Genomic DNA, 16395 nt, shown 5'->3' with positions numbered 1-16395 from the left:
CAATAGTTTTGTGTGAACCCGGAGTAGGCGCCACCTACATACAAGGCCTAGCTTAGAGCAGTCACTGCCTGCTGGGGGCCCCACCCAGGTATGTGCCTTTCCCCACCCCTTCCCCTGCAGCTAAAAACTTAACGAGCCAAGAGGATGGGCCTGGGATGGGCCCTGTCAGTGGTGGGTGGGAGCCTCAGGGCCAAGGCTAGGAGCAGAGGAAGCAGCTAGATTCCGATTTTGGTGGGTGAGGAAGAATCTGAGGATCTGTGACCCCAGCACGGGCCTGTGACCCTGGAGCTCTCTCCCGTGGGTTGGGGGCTCAACTTGTTGAGCAGGGCCGCCCCCTCTCACACCCACTCCCAACACCTGGAGCCCAACCTATCAGCTCGCTCTCCGCCTCCTTGGCCTCGGTCTCACAGCCCGTCCCACCTTCCCTCCGGCCTAGTACTCAGCTGCCAGCGGTACCTGCCAGGCTCTGGAGGGCTCCCGGGAAGCCATGGGTATGTGCACCTGGACTGGGGGGCTATTCTCTGCAATCGTGTGGGAACGGCACAAGCCCGCGCCACCACCCTACTCCCTCGCTGTCTTCTACGCGGAGCCTGGGACTCGCCTGGGGAGGCGCCCGCCGTGGCCCTTCTGAGCCGCACCCCGCCCGGTCATTCGCCACAGAGGTCCTGGTCCTGGCCGGATACCGCGCGCAGAAGGAGGACGAATTGAGTCTGGCACCTGGGGACGTGGTCCGGCAGGTGCGCGAAGGGCCCGCACCGGGCTGGCTCCAAGGAGAGCTGGATGGCCGTTGTGGCTTCTTCCCTAAGCGCCTGGTACAGGTGAGGCTGGGGCTGGAGAGAGCTGCAGGTCCCGGCGCGGACCGCCTGGGAGCTGAGCACCCCCTTCTGGTGCTCTCAATCCCAGGAGATTCCAGAAACACTGAGGGCCACCGGGGAAGTGCCGAGACCGCGCTGCGCGCGCCGCCGAGGTAAGCACCTAGGCCAGCGGACAGGTGGAGCCAGCGAGGCTCGGGGACCGGCCCGGCTGTGGGAGGGGCCGTGAGGCCATTTTGCGGTCTCTGATTGGCCCTGGAGTACAATGCACCGCCCTAGGGCGGGGCCCAGTGGACCCCACTGTGAACGCTTGCGGCCAGCCCCTCCCCCAGCTTAGCGGACTGGGTCCCTTTCAATCCGCTTCACTCCCCGTATGACCCAGATCACCCCGCCGCATCTCCGGGCCCCCAAAAATGGTGCAAAGTGAACTTCAGCTACAGCCCGGAGCAGGCGGACGAACTGACCCTGGAAACTGGGGAGATTGTGGAAATGATAAAGGAGGTGAGGCGTGAGGTGGTGAGAGGGTTCGGGAAGACGACGGGGCACCTCTCCCGAGGACGGGCAGAGGGTGGAGTGGAGTGGGGGCCATGGCAATGGCGAGCCGCGCTGAGAGCAGAAACCAGGGGACAAGGGTGGAGGGGGTCCCCGGGCAGAGCCGAGGGTGGGAGAGTTCTGCAGACTCTTGGAGCCGAACTAGAAGCCCCTAAGTCCTCCTCCTCCCTAGATTGAGGACGGCTGGTGGCTGGGGAAGAAGAACGGGCAGCTGGGAGCCTTCCCATCCAACTTTGTGGAGTTGCTGGACAGTGGGCCCCCAAGTGAGACCTCGACCCTGTGACCCCGAGACCCCTGGGACCAGTCTCTGCGATCTCCAGTGACCCTCCCAGTGGCATGAGCCTGTGGTTCACACCTCCTGACACTGTGACCCCTTTGACCCTGTCCCTCGACCTTGCCTGTGAATTAGCAAACCCCCTAACCTCCCTTTCCCCCCCTCCAGGCCTTGGAAACTCAGACATGCCTTCCATCTGCCCTGGTGCCCAGCGGCCTCCCAAGGTAAAGTGGGTCAGAGGGGACACAGGGGCAGTGAGTCCCTCCTGGGTGGGCGGAGGCTCATCTTGGTCCTCCCTGCCCACCCCACTAGCTGAGTAGCCTGGCATATGACAGTCCTCCAGACTACCTGCGGACAGGTGAGCACCCTGCCCCGTTGTCAAGCCACTCTGACTTGGGGCTGGGGGAAGCAGCTAGCCTGATGGAGGAGGGAGGGGCTGACTGATGGGGGAGCCCTGGGCACCGGGAGACTGACCTGCCCGCAGTCTCCCACCCTGAGACCTACAGGGTCCTGTTTGACTACCAGCCCGAGGCGCCGGACGAGTTGGCGCTGCACAGGGGGGACGAGGTGAAAGTACTGAGGAAGGTAGGGAGGGCTGGGGAAGGGTGTTGGGGAGGGCTGGGGCCTGGGATGTGGGTTGTCTGGGGGACTCGCTCACCTCCCGGCTCACCTCCCCTTCCAGACCACCGAGGATAAGGGGTGGTGGCTGGGAGAGTGCCAAGGCAGAAGAGGAGTTTTCCCAGACAACTTTGTGCTCCCACCGCCCGCCGTGAGTACTGAGCCACACACGCCGTGGCGGGCAGGCAGTTTTGGAAAGGTTTGGAGGTCGTGGCGCTCACGAGAGGCAGCTGGAGGGTCCCCCCAAGGGAGGGTGGACCCAGACGCAAGGCGGCTCTTTGGGGTCTGATACTCCTTTTCTGCACAGGTCAAGAAGCTGGGCCCACGCAAAGTGGCATCTCGGGAATCAGGTGGGTGTCAGGGAGGTGGGTGCCTGGGATTTGGGGGTGCCTCCTGGGAGACCCACCAGTTCTGTTGCCCCTGCACACCCACAGCCCACCAGTGCTCCAGTACACCCCCACAGGAGCTCCCAGGAATGTGTGGGAATCAAGTGGTGGGTCTGTTTGGGTGTGTCTGTGTGTTCGTGTTTCTCGGCGCGCCTTGAGAATGTGGCTGTCGGTGAGTGTAGATCTGTTTCACGTAGCAGGGAAATGTGCGGCTCGGTATCTGTGTGACTACGCTTTCACACGCTGCCTTCAGTGGCTCAGAGAGGGATCCAGTTGAATTCCGTGCCCTGTATCACCCGGTGGCAGCAGATGTCATTTTTTGTGAATCTGCAAAGGTACAAAGCAGCATTTCATTGTGAACTTACCTTGCACTTCCCTGGTTTCTAATACTTCGTAGGAGTTCTTTGAGAATGCGACGTGTGAAAACACTATGGAAATGCATATTATAAAGTCTCCTTGTTTTCTGAATGCCACTTCTTTAAAAAAAAAAAAGATTTATTTATTTGAAAGAGTTACATGGAGAGAAGGAAAGGCAGAGAGAGAGAGAGAGAGAGAGAGAATATCTTCCATCCCCAATTGGCAACAATCGTTGGAGCTTCTTCTGGGTCTCCCACATGGGTGCAGGGACCCAAGCACTTGGGACATCTTCTATTGCTTTCCCAGGCCACAGCAGAGAGCTGGATCAGAAGTGGAGCAGCCGGGACTCAAACTGGTGCCCACATAGGATGCCAGCACTGGCTTTACCCGCTACACAACAGCGCCAGCCGCATGATACCACTTCTTTATGGGTATACATGTTGCCAATATTTTGTTTTATTTTTGATTTTCTTTTTTAAAAGATTTATTTTTATTTTATTTGAAAGAGATACAGAGAGAGAGAGAGAGATTTTCCATCTGCTGGTTCACTCTTCAAATGACTTCCTGTAATAGAAGGAAACTTAGGGGGCCGGCGCTGTGGCACAGCAGCTTAATGCCTTGGCCTGAAGCGCCGGCATCCCATATGGGCACTGGTTCAAGATCTGGCTGCTGAGCCGGCGCCGCGGCTCACTAGGCTAATCCTCCGCCTTGCGGCGCCGGCACACCGGGTTCTAGTCCCGGTTGGGGCGCCGGATTCTGTCCCGGTTGCCCCTCTTCCAGGCCAGCTCTCTGCTGTGGCCCGGGAGTGCAGTGGAGGATGGCCCAAGTGCTTGGGCCCTGCACCCCATGGGAGACCAGGATAAGTACCTGGCTCCTGCCATCGGATCAGCGCGGTGTGCCGGCTGTGGCGGCTATTAGAGGGTGAACCAATGGCAAAGGAAGACCTTTCTCTCTGTCTCTCTCTCTCTCTCACTGTCCACTCTGCCTGTCAAAAAAAAAGATCCGGCTGCTCCACTTCCAGTCCAGCTCTCTGCTATGGCCTGGGAGAGCAGCAGACGATGGCCCAAGTCCTTGGGCCCCTGCACCCGTGTGGGAGACCCAAAAGAAGCTCTTGGCTCCTGGCTTCGGATTGGCACAGCTCCGGCCATTGCAGCCAATTGGGGAGTGAACCATCGGATGGAAGACCTCTCTCTGCCTCTCCTCTCTCTGTGTAACTTTGACTTTCAAATGACTAAATAAATAAATCTTTAAAAAAAAAATAAAAAGGAAGGAAACTTAGGCCAGGTGATATCTTTTCTTTTTTCCTTCCAACTTTTTCTTGGAGGGCCAATGCAATGGCATAGTAGGATAAGCCTCTGCCTGCAGTGCCAGCATCCCACATGGTTGCCAGTTCAAGTCCCGGCTGCTCCACTTTTGATCCAGCTCTCTGCTATGGCCTGGGAAAGCAGTGGAAGATAGCCCAAGTGCTTGGGCCCCTGCTTCCACATAGGAGACCCAGATGAAGCCCCTGGCTCCTGGCTTCGGGTGGGCCCAGCTCCAGCTGTTGCAGCCATTTGGGGAGTGAGCCAGCAGATGGAAGGCCTCTCTCTCTGCCTCTCCCTCTCTGTCTGTAATTCTGCCTTTCAAATAAATAAATCAATCTAGAAAAGTTTTTAGGATTTATTTATTTTTATTTACAGAGAAAGGGACAGACAGAAAGAAAGAGATGTTACATCTACTGGTTCACTCTCCAAATGGCTACAGTGGCTGAAGCTGGGCCAGGCCGAAGCCAGGTGCTTCATCCTGGTCTCCTATATGGGTGCAGGGGCCCAAGCACTTGGGCCATCTTCTGCTGCTTTTCCAGGACCATTAGCAAGGTGCTGGTCCGTAAGCAGAGCAGCCAGAACTCGGACTGGCATTCAGGTAGTGGCTTAACCCACTTTGCCACTACACCTGCCCTGTATGTTGCCAATATTTGATTGAAGTTTGTGGCCTTTTTTCTTCTATATGGACAGAAGTTCTTAAATTTAGTGCAGTCAATGGTTAGGATGTTTCTTGTTTAAAAAAATCCTTCTTGTCCCGAATTCAGAAAGACAGTTGGCTATATTTTCTTTAGCACTTTTGAAGTGTTGCGTTTCATATGTAATTGCTTTCATCAAAGTAGCATTGATTTAAATGAGTGTTCCTGTTACACCCTTTTCTATATGAACAATCAGTTCCAACATCATTTTATTTTCCGCTTGTGAGTTTTACACAATTTTTATAAGGATTATTCCTAGGTAGTCCTGGATACCTCAGAGTTTTTGTTGTGTCTTTTAAAAGATTACATATTCTTCTAATCATTGCAGGAATATAGAAATGCATTGATTTTCCTATATTGATTTCATAGCCAGCCATAAAAATTATTATTTCAATAGTTTGTCTGTAGCTCCTGGTAAGTTTCCTGTGACAACAGTTGGGCCCTCTCTAGATGACGACAGTTTCGCTGCATTCTTTCCACTCCTGCCTTTTTTCTTTTCTTTTTTAAGATTTATTTATTTTTTTGAGAGGCAGAGTTACAGAGAGGGAGACAGAGAGAGAGAGAGAGAGGTCTTCCATCCGCTGGTTCACTCCCCAAATGGCCTCAATGGCCAGACGGAAGCCAGGAGCTTCCTCTTGGTCTCCCACATGGGTGCAGGGACCCAAGGACTTAGTCCATCTTTGACTATTTTCCCAGGCCATTTAGCAGGGAGCTGGATCGGAAGTGGAGCAGCTGGGACACGAACTGGCACCCGTATGGGATGCCTGTGCTGCAGACTGAGGCTTACCCTCGTGCAGCACAGCGCCAGCCCCTCCTTGTTTATTTTCCTGTTTTATTATAGCAGCTGGTACCTGTAACACAGTACTGAGTAGAAGCAGTAATACTGAATATCATGATCAAGTCCTGATTCTTTCGTGAAATGCTTCTAGTGTTCTCAGTTAACAGTGATGCTTGCTCACGTCTTCTGTAGATATCTTTTTGTCAAGGTCAGGTCCCTTCTCTTTCCACCTAGAATTTCTATCAAGAATGAGGGTTGAATTTTCTCTGTTTATGTGAATCTTGAAATGATTATGGGTTTTTTCCTTTGATCTGTCAACGTGGTGGGTGAAATCTGTAGAATTTCCTAATCTGCTCTCGCATTCCTTGGATAAATCCAGCTTGGTTGTGTTTGTTATCAGTTCCTATGCTATCGGAATTCTTTCCCAATATTCTTTGCTTTAAATCTGCATGTATTTGTACCGTGCTCATCTGATTACCAATATCAATCTGGCCCCTCGGTTATTTTTAATGATCTGGTAGATCTTAGGTAAGATAGGAATCATCTTCCTTTGAAAGCCAGTAACAGTTGTCTGTAAATTCATCTGGCCCTGCTTTTGTCATTATGGGAAGATTTTAAGCTATGTTTTCAGTTTCTCTAGAAGTCATAGAAAAGTCAGGCCAGAATTCTTGAGTGTGGGTGAGGTATAGTCTGTGTCCATTGTATCTGTTTTTTGATTATTTCCGTTGTTGTTCATAGTGGTCTCTCTTACTCCTGTTACACGCAGTCATATTTGCAGGTGGTCCTTTTGTCATTTTGAATTTTTTTTCTTCCAGTCTCATCAGACAGTTAATATAACCAAATACTTTAAAAATGTTTTTCTATTGTATTTAAAATTGTAGGGGCCGGTATCGTGGTGCACAGGATAAACCGCTGCTTGCAGCACCAGCAGCAGCCCACCCTAATCCGAGAGTGCTGGTTCGAGTCCCGGCTACACCACTTCCAATCCATTCATTCCCTGCTAATGCACCTGGAAGGCAGTGGGCGGAGGCCCAAGTGCTTGGTCCCCTGACACCCATGTGGGAGACCCAGACAGAGTTCCAGGCTGGCCTAGACCTGGCTGCTGTGGCCATCTGGGGAGTGAACCAGTGGATGGAAATCTCTATCTCTGTTGCTCTGCCTTTCAGTTAAATAAATCAGTAAAAAGTTTTCAGGATTTATTTATTTGAAAGTCAGAATTACAGAGAGACAGACAAACAGATCTTCCATCCTCTGGTTCGTTCCCCAGATGGCCACAACGGCTGGAACTGGGCTAGGCTGAAGCCAGGAGCCAGAAGCTTCTTCCAGGCTTCCCATGTGGGAGGCCGGAACCCAAACACTTGGACCGTCCTCTGCTGCTTTTCCCAGGCCATTAGTAGGGAGCTGGATTGGAAGTGGAGCAGCCGGGACGTGAACCAGCGCCCATACGGGGTGCTGGTGCTGCAGGTGACAGCTTTACCCCCAGAATCTCCAGCTATTATTGAATCGTTGGTTGCTCCTTTCAGGTCTCTCAGTGTCTGCTTCGTGGGTTTTGAGGCTTTGTTGCGGGCACATCCACATTTCTCACTGTGCTGCACTGTGTCCGTCAGCGGAACCTGTCCTCCTTCCCCTCTAGCAACTTGTCTTGTCTTAACGTTTGCTGTGTCTGCTATTAAAGCCACTGCATCTCTCTTTATGGTTACTGTTTTTACAATATGTCTCTTTTGACTCTCAACTTACAGCATGTCGTTACATCTTGTCTTTTAAAATTTTTTCTGACAATCAGCCAGTTATGGTCTGTGGATCAGGTCTGGCTTTTTGTGGAGAAACTGGAAGCTGCATTCACTGCTGGCGGAAACACGAAATGGTGGTGTAATTTATGTATCATGCACCATACAACCCACTTAATGTACGGTGATGTTTGGTATATATTGAGTCGTGTAAAGTCAGTACAATCAATTTTTGAACATTTTCATCACCCCAAAAAGAAACTCCCTAGCCTTTAGCCATCTGCTACCTCCCTGTCTCCCCAGCAGCCCTGGGCGAGCAGATCTACGATGTCGTGACAGATTCACCTACATTTCATGTGAATGGAATCTTACAACACGTGGACTTTCGTAATGGACTTCTTTCACTTCCTGTCTTCAAGGTTCATTCATTCTGTGCCATGTATTTAGTTCATTTCTTTTTGGATGAATGCAGCATGTTTTTTTTATCCATTCATTCATTGATGGACGTTTGGTTGGTTTCCACTTCTTGGCTATTATGCATAATGTCACTGTGAACATTCAAATACACGATTCTGAATGGACATGCTTCCGTTTCTCTTGGAATCGCTAGGTTATATGCCACTGCTGTGTTTAACTTTGGGAGGAACAATCGGGCTGTTTTCCAAAGTGGCTGCACCGTTTTGTTTCCACCAGCAGTGGATGCAGCTGACAGTTGCTCTACATTTGCACGGATATTTGTTTTTATCTGGTGGGCATAAGGTATCCTATTGTTGTTTTGATTTGCATTTCTCATGGTTAATGGTGTTGAACACCCTTTCATATGTTTGTTGGCTCTTTGTATATGTTCTTTTAGAAAAATGTCTATTTGGGTTCTTTGCCCATTTTTTAAAATTGGGTTGCCTTTTTACTATGGAGTTAAAGTTCTTTATATATTTCACATAATAAATCCCTAATCCAATACATGATTTACAAATTTTTTCTTCCAGCCCATGCTATTTTTTCAGTTTTTTAAAACAAGATTTATTTGGAAGGCAGAGTTACAGAGAGGCAGAGACAGGGAAAGAGAGGAAGATCTTCCGTCTGCTGGTTCGCTCCACAATGGCCAGAGCTGCACTGATCTGGAGTCAGGAGCTGTTTCCACATTTCTCACATGGGTGCAGGGGTCCAAGGACTTGGGCCATCCTCTGCTGCTTTCCCAGGCCATAGCAGGGAGCTGGATCAGAAGTGGAGCAGCCAGGTTACCAACCAGTGCCCATATGGGATGCCGGCACTGCAGGCAGTGGCTTTACCTGCTATGCACAGCACTGGCCACTATTTTTCCACTTTTCAAAAAAAATGTTTTTAAATTTATTTTCATTTTATTGGAGAGGCAGAGAGAGAGAGAATGAGAATGAGAATAAGAATAGAAATATTCTATTTATTCACTCCTCAAATGCCTGCAATAGCCAAGGCTGGTGATGCCAAAGCCTGGAGCCTGAAACTCACTCTGGGTCTCTCTCATAGGTGGCAGAGACCCTAGAACTTGAGCCATCACTACCACCTCCTAGTGCGCATATTAAAAGGAAAGTGGAATTGGAGACAGAGCTGGGGCTCTGAACCCAGGCTTTTTTTTTTTTTTTTTTTAGTTTTAAAGATTTATTTACTTGTTTGAAAGAGTTACAGAGAGAGAGGGAGAGACAGAGAGAGGTTTTCCATCTACTGGTTCACTCCTCAGATGGCTGCAATGGCCGGGACTGGTCCAGGCTGAAGCCAGGAGTCAGAGCTTCATCCTGGTCTCCCACATGGGTGCAGGGGCCCAGACACCTGGGCCATCTTCTGCTGCCTTCCCAGGCCATTAGCAGGGAGCTGGATTGGAAGTGGAGAAACCTGGACAACTGGTACCCATATGGGTTGCTGGCACCACTGAACTGGCCCCATTGTGTTTTTCTTTTTAAGAATGCCATTTTCAACTCTAGTAGTTTTCTTCTTTGACTGTTTTTCCAGATCTGCCTGTTGATTTTTTTTACAAGATTTATATTATTTATTTGAAAGAGTCACAGAGAGAGGTAAAGACAGAGAGAGAGAGAGTGTGAGAGAGAGAGTCTTCCATCCGCTGGTTCACTCCCCAAATGGCCACAATGGCTGGAGCTGAGTTGATCCGAAGCTAGGTGCCAGGAGCTTCTTCTGGATCTCCCAGAGTGAGTTCAGGGGCCCAAGGACTTGGGCCATCCTCCACTGCTTTCGCAGGCACAGTAGCAGGGAAGCTGGATCAGAAGAGGAGCAGCCAGGACTTGAACTGGCGCCCATATGGGATGCCGGCACTGCAGGCTGGGGCTTTAAACCTTTGTGCCACAGTGCCAGCCCCTGCCTGTTGATTTCTGGTGGTCCCTTAGTGGCGCGTGCATCCTTCATTCCTTCAGATGTTTTGCACATAGTTGTTCTGCGTTCTCTGCCTGACAACCTCAGTGTCCATGGGGTGCTGTGTGCCGACGTGCACTGTCCAGGACTCGCCTTCTCCAGTGTTTTATGATCTGTTTATGAGCTCATGAGTCGACCCTGGCCTGGGGGCGTCTTGGCAGCCTTAGTCGGGGAAGCCCTTCTCTGGAGAGGACACCAACTACCAGACTGCTCAGCCCTCCCGAGGAAGGGCGTCCGTACAAGGGTGGCACCGCTGTGTGGTGACCGAGCTTTGGCTTGCAGCAGGCCAAGGGAGCAGAGCCTGGCACCCCAGCTCTGTCACAGGTCCCAGGCTCAGCAGCCACAGTGCAGAACTGCCTCTTGCCACCTTTCTGGCCTTCGTTTCCCTTTTTCTGAGATTTACCTCTTTTAAGGCCAAGAGTGGCCAGAGCGTGTCCTAAGCAGGATACAGTTGCACTCTGGCGCAGAATTCTCATTAACATTGATTGGGGGCCAGCACCTCAGCTTTAGCTTTAGCTCAGGATTAGCTAGGCTAATCCTCTGCCTTGCGGCACTGGCACACCGGGTTCTAGTCCCAGTCGGGGCGCCGGATTCTGTCCTGGTTGCCCCTCTTCCAGGCCAGCTCTCTGCTGTGGCCAGGGAGTGCAGTGGAGGATGGCCCAAGTGCTTGGGCCCTGCACCCCATGGGAGACCAGGAGAAGTACCTGGCTTCTGCCATCGGATCAGCGCGGTATGCTGGCCGCAGCGTGGCAGCCATTGGAGGGTGAACCAACGGCAAAGAAAGACCTTTCTCTCTCTCTCTCTCACTGTCCACTCTGCCTATCAAAAAAAAAAAAAAATTAAAAAAAAATTGATTGGGCTTGGCCAGCGCCTTGGCTCAATAGGCTAATCCTCCGCCTGCGGCGACGGCACCCTGAGTTCTAGTCCCGGTTGCTCCTCTTCCAGTCCAGCTCTCTACTGTGGCCCGGGAGTGCAGTGGAGGATGGCACAAGTGCTTGGGCCCTGCACCCACATGGGAGACCAGGAGAGGCGTCTGGCTTCTGGCTTTGGATCAGTGTGGTGCGCTGGCCGCAGTGGCCATTGGAGGGTGAACCAATGGAAAAGGAAGACCTTTCTCTCTCTCTCTCTCTCACGCACTGTCCACTCTGCCAAAACAAACAAACAAACAAACAAACAAACAAAAAAAAACAAAAAACCACACACACAAAAAAAAAACACACCAACTTTGATGGGGCTTTCGGTACTTGCCCAAGAGTCACCTTGCACAGGTTAAGTCCCGCAGACCTTACGGCAGCCCTCCCAGGTGTGTGTTGTTACTTTCCCTGTGTGGTGGGTAAGGACACTGGGACACAGAGAGGTTACTTGTCCCACTTGTCACACAGCTAGCAAGGGGTGGAGCTGGGACTCCAAGCCCGGTGTCTGCTGCAGAATGCATGCCCTTAGCCACTACAGTACAACACTGGCAACGGGTTTGGGTGTGAGCCTGTGTGGAGTTGTGTGTGTGTCTAAGTGTCAGGCCATTTGCGAGCGGCTGCTTATGTGTCTGTGGATATGTGTGTCCCTGTGACGACCTGCAGGTGCTCACTCTGACGTCCCTTACGTGGGGCTTTCTCTGCTTGTTTCAAGTTGTCTGTCTCCTGCTTATCCTTCATCGGAAACACGTCATATCACTCACATACTACCCCTTTTCCCAGTTTGGTTTATGTCTGCTCTCCCGACAGAATGTGGCTGCTGTGGAAAGAGTATCCCATAGGCAGGGTGGGTGCAGCCGCAGCCAGGTTGGAGGGCTTCCCAGCACCTGCACACACTAAGTCACTCAAACCTTAGAACTGGTGCAGGTGGCGGGGCCTCTTTGCATAGTACTTGGTGGCGGAGACGGTGACGAATCATTGGATTCGGGGTGCATTTTGATGATAAGCCAGCAAATGGGAGATCTGTGTCTTTCAAGTAAATACTAATTTTCACCTCTCTCTCCTCCCAGCTCCTGTTAAGGAGCCGAAGAAGCTGGTGCCCAAGACATTCCTGCCTATGGTCAAGAAGCCAGTGACCAGCCCCCCTGGGCCCAGCAAAACCAAGTGAGGAGCAGGGTGGTTGGGGAGGGGGGAGGGTACAGAGAAAGGCTCCCCCCGGCCCCCACCCCAGGCCTGATGACGATGTGTTCCAGGCCCTCCTGGACCGCCAGCGGGGACAGTCAGAAGCGCCCTTCCCGAGCGTCCGGTAAGGGCTGTCTTCCCGCCGTGGGGCAGAACTGGAAGACGGGGGTAGGGTGCTTGTGCTGAGGGTCAGTGTGGGCGTGGGTCCCTGCGGCTCTGCTCTCCTAGGCACCAACGGCAGCTTCCTCGGCGGCGGTCCCAGCTGCCCTGGCAGGAAGCGATCCAAGACCCAGCCTCCCCGGCAGCGCTCGGCATCCAGTCAGGTGAGGGGCCCGAGTGTAGGACCGTGGGTTACTGGCCAGGGCTGGTCCCAGAGGTATGGGGTGCAGAGGTGCAGGATCCCAGGCCAAGGGGACGCAGACTCAAACCTTCACGGTATCCAAGCCCCCAGCTAAAACCTCACCTCTTCCCCACAGGGGGAGGAGCGGAGCAGTCTGGCAAAGGCCCCTGCGATGACTAGAACCCCCACACCGGACAAGAATGCCACCCCAGAGAAGACCCCAAGCCCAGAGAAAATGCCAGCTCCTGACCAAGTCCCTGAGCCAGACAAGACCCTGCCCCAGGAGGACCAGGCCCCTGCCCCTGACAACCCCAGCCCAGAGAGGATCCTGGCTGCTGACAAAGCCTCCAGCCCAGCCCAGACCCTGCCTCAGGAAGATCAGACCCCTACCCCAGAGGAGACTGGGACTCTGGGGGACCCCACCCCAGAACAGACCCCAGCCCTGGATGAGGCCTCTTCTCCAGAGGTGGTCTTTCCTGCAGATGATGTCCCTGCTACAGAAGTCCCACCTGAACAGGAAGCCCCTGACCCGGTGGCCGCTCAGGGGGATGAGGCCCCCACCCTGGAGCAGGTGCTTTCCGAGGTGGTCATCTCCCAGGGAGCCCACCCTCAGTTACACCACTTCTCTCCCGAGGAAGCCCTGTGGGTCAAGAGCCTTGTGGCCAAGGAGCCCGAATCCCAGGAGGCGGCCCACATGCCAGACGAACCCTCACCCCCCGCCCAGTGCTCAGAGAGACCCCTGGGTAAAAGGGACGGCGACTCCTGGCGGGGGTCCGAGCCCCAGCCCCAGCCCCAGACAGGGCCCATGCCTGCCCCAGAGAAGGCCCGCCCCCCAGAAGAGGCCACAGCCCTGCTAGTGGAGAGCACACTGCAGGAGGAAGTGCCCCCCAAAGAGCAGCTGGCTCCGCAGCGGCAGGAGGAAGAGGCAGCTCCTGCCCGCCAGCGCCCACATCCTAGCCAGCAGACTCCAGACCCCCAAGAGACTCCCACCGTCCACCCCCCGGAGGGCGGGCGTGACAGAGGCGACCTGGTGACGCTAAAGGACGAGGTGCAGTCGCTACGGACGGCGCTGCAGCAGATGGGGGCGCAGCTGGAGTAAGCGGGCAGGCCCACGGCGGGGGCGGGGATGTGGTGGGGGGGAAGGGGCCCGCCCCACGCCCTCACTTCGGCCGGTCGCGTCTGCAGGAGGAAAATGACCGACATCTGGGAGGAGCTCAAGAGCGAGAGGGAGAAGCGCCGCTGGCTGGAGGTGGGTGGGGCGTGGCTGCGGGGGAGGCGCTGGCTGCTGGCTCTCCCCTGACGCCCTCTCCTGACCAGGTTCAGATGCTGCGGAGGAGCCAGAAGTCCCCGGCCCAGGACTCCAGACACGCGCAGACGCAGACGCAGACGCACTGAGGGCGGGGCTGGGCGGGCGCGCCGGCCGACCTGAGCGACGGCTGGCTCGGGCCACCCACGTCCTTGCACACAACTTGGGGAAACGCAAGAAAGTAAAGTGCCTCGTACGTGCGCCGTGCCCTCCTGGTTCGTGCGGGGGCGGGGCGGGCGGCCCTGCGCATTCCTGGCGGCCTCTCGCGGGCACATCTGGCCAACATGTGGCTCCCATTACTGTTCCCAAGGCCTGCGCGCGGCTATTTTTATCCACCGGATGGTAGCGGGCGGTGGGGGGGGGGAGGGCGGGGGTTGGTGTCTCCTTCGGACTCCATCCCCACACTGGAGACTTGGAGGGCAGGAGGGGCCCAGGCGGGGTCGGGCTCTGCCCGCAGGCCCAGATTCCGGAATCCAGCTGCGCGCCGGGGGCGGGGCGGAGTGCAGGGCTCGGGAGCCGGGGCTCCTCCCAGGCGGCCCACGGGCACGCACAGCCCGGCTCAGACGCAAGCTCCGCCACCCCGGTTCAGGCACGCATGGCTACCCGGGGGCTTGGCAGTACCTAGCGTCAATGTCAGGCCGTGAAGCCAGGGCAGTGGGGGACACGGAGACGTGTGCCTGGCCGTCTGCGGGGAAAGAATGCATGTGTGAGGAATGGGTAGGGTGGCGACGCGCGGCTGCAGAGGAGTGCGCTCCTGTCCATCGGTGAAGTGGACACAAACGCGTGCTGAGGGGAGCCAGGGTGGGAGTGGTGTGTCTCCACCCTGGGCTCCCAGCTTGGCAGAAGCCTGGAGACCGCCGGCAGCAGGGGTAACACAAGCAGACCCAGTCACTGAGAATGCAGCCTTCATTGGTCACTTTGCCTCTGCCTTTTCAGTTCCCTTAGAGGGGCTGGGGGCCCTGCCTCCTGACCCCCGCCCCCCTCCGCCCCAGGGACCTCGGGCAGAACCGGGGAAGGGCGACCTCGGTGGTTGGCCATCTACGCCCAGTAGCACCAGGGAAGCGTCGGAGCCAAGAGAGTCCCAAGGTCCTGGGGCAGCTGTGGGCTCCCTTGACGTGTCCAACGCTCGGGGCTCCAGCCCGTCAGTAATAATGGACGCGGCCCAGCGTGCCCGTGCCCGACGAGCCGGGCCCCAGCGTGCCGCTGCCCAGCAGGTCCGGCTGCCCCGTGCGCCAGATCTCGCGCAGGATCCGCTCGCGCTCCTCCAGCCGCTGCGCGCGCTCCAGCTCCTCGGCCGACGTGAAGACGTTGACGCTGAGGGGCCCATCGGGCTCCGGCGACAGCTCGGGGCCCTGCAGCTCGTCGTCGGCGCCCAGCCGTGTGACGGTGTCCTCTTCGTCCTCTTCCTCCTCGTCGTCCCCGGGCTCCAGGGTGCTGCTGCGGGGGTCGCCGCGCAGCGCGGGGCCCCGCGGGCGCGAGCGCGAACGGGGCGCACAGGAGATGCTGATGACCAGGAGGCACAGGGTCAGCAGCAGGCCGAAGCACACGCCCAGCACGAAGTAGAGGCCGAAGCTCTCAGGGTTAGCTGGGGGCAGAGGGCAGAGGTCACGGAGGGCCAGGCTGGCACCCCGACGTGGAGCCGCTGTCGGGCAGGGAGGCAGGGAGGCTGGGAGCAGGCCAGGGGCACCGGGGGCGGGAAGGGGCGCGGGCTCACCGCGGATGTGCGCGTAGGCCGCCAGGCTGTTGCTCAGCAGCTCCATGTCCCTTCGGGGCGCGTCCATGCTGCTCCGAGGGGCAGCTCCCTTGTCAGTCTGCGAGGTCGGCGGGTCAGCCACGGAGCTGGCCCAGGCCCGCGCCCGCCGCCCCCTCGGGCTGCCCCTATCCCCGGAGGAGCGGCCCCAAGTCCCACCCTGGAGTGCGCGGTTTCCTAACTTGGTTGCAGACCTGGGCCCTGTCCGGGGGATCCTTCCCCAGCCCGGGGAGCTGCGGAGCTGGCCGCAGGGACTTGGCGCCCGCGCGGATTCCCACCCTGAGCGCGACGACCTCCGCCACCCCCTCGGCGCGCTCCGGAGAGGGGAAGCCCCTTCCCTCGCCCGTCTCGCGGGGCCGCGCGGGCCCACAGGCCCAGCTCACTCACCGTCAGCGCCCTGCCACCCGGGCTGCCCGGCCCCGCGCGTCCGGCGGCCGCATACACCCGGGGCCCAGCCGCGCCCGCCCAGTCCGGTCCCGGCCGCCCCGCCCGCCCGGCTCGGCTCCCAGGCGGCGGCAGCGCGGGCCGGACTCGGGCCGAGGGACCAGCGGGCGGAAAGTTTCCTCGGAGGATTGAGGAGGGGCGGGGCGGGGAGGCGGAGGAAAGTGCGGCAGAGGAAGGGGAGCGGGGCGGCCACCACGGAGGGGAGCTGGCCGGCCGCTCCCCCAACAGGAAGCCGCGGGGGAGGCCCTGGCAGGGACCGCCCCCGGCTCCGAATGACAACAGCAGTAGTGATGGGGTCCCGTCCAGGTGCCAGGCCATGAGCTAACCGTGTTCCTCCATCTGGTCCTAGGAGCCACCCTGTGGCTGCGGTACCATTAACCCCGCTCTGCAGAGTCCCAGAGATTAACCCCACCAAAGGGTCAGGATCTGAGCCCAGCGCTCGCTGGCCCTGGAGCTGGGGCTCTAGATCATTTGCCTGTACCCTGCCTCCCCTCCCGGGAGGCCCCCTGGAGGGGGGTCCCAGAGCAGCCTCGGCCAGGGGCAGCATGCCCTTCCTCCCCGG

At 56.4% G+C, this 16395-nt stretch overlaps 2 protein-coding genes across 5 annotated transcripts; one reads left to right on the top strand and one right to left on the bottom strand.

Moving 5' to 3' along the window:
• The first annotated feature begins 353 nt into the window (after positions 1–353).
• Positions 354–13840, top strand: SH3D21 (SH3 domain containing 21). 3 transcript variants are annotated; one of them, XM_051832200.2, is made up of 16 exons: positions 354–491; positions 661–818; positions 904–967; positions 1195–1313; positions 1537–1627; positions 1807–1862; positions 1951–1996; positions 2123–2223; positions 2321–2407; positions 2564–2606; positions 11882–11975; positions 12065–12117; positions 12222–12316; positions 12470–13428; positions 13519–13582; positions 13651–13840. In XM_051832200.2, the coding sequence occupies exons 1-16, from the start codon at positions 488–490 to the stop codon at positions 13726–13728; spliced, it is 2112 nt and encodes a 703-aa protein (XP_051688160.2). In that variant the 5' UTR covers positions 354–487; the 3' UTR covers positions 13729–13840. The 3 variants fall into 3 exon arrangements, with proteins under 3 accessions (XP_051688160.2, XP_051688162.2, XP_051688161.2); XM_051832202.2 differs by lacking the exons at positions 354–491; positions 1537–1627 and having other exon boundaries at positions 742–818; XM_051832201.2 differs by lacking the exons at positions 354–491; positions 661–818; positions 904–967; positions 1537–1627 and having other exon boundaries at positions 1104–1313.
• A 687-nt stretch (positions 13841–14527) lies between these two features.
• On the bottom strand, positions 14528–16395 carry EVA1B (eva-1 homolog B). Of its 2 annotated transcripts, XM_002720683.5 has the most exons (3): positions 15777–16058; positions 15354–15450; positions 14528–15224 (listed from the first exon to the last, which is right to left on the bottom strand). In XM_002720683.5, exons 2-3 carry the CDS (start codon positions 15418–15420, stop codon positions 14782–14784), a joined length of 510 nt encoding a protein of 169 aa, XP_002720729.3. In that variant the 5' UTR covers positions 15421–15450; positions 15777–16058; the 3' UTR covers positions 14528–14781. The 2 variants fall into 2 exon arrangements, with proteins under 2 accessions (XP_002720729.3, XP_069934866.1); XM_070078765.1 differs by lacking the exon at positions 15354–15450 and having other exon boundaries at positions 15777–16395.

This window comes from Oryctolagus cuniculus, chromosome 7 (assembly GCF_964237555.1).
Source record: "Oryctolagus cuniculus chromosome 7, mOryCun1.1, whole genome shotgun sequence".
Classification (NCBI taxonomy): Eukaryota; Metazoa; Chordata; class Mammalia; order Lagomorpha; family Leporidae; genus Oryctolagus; species Oryctolagus cuniculus.
The sequence above is the reverse complement of the archived record's forward strand: the minus strand, read 5'-3'. Positions and strand labels throughout refer to the sequence as shown.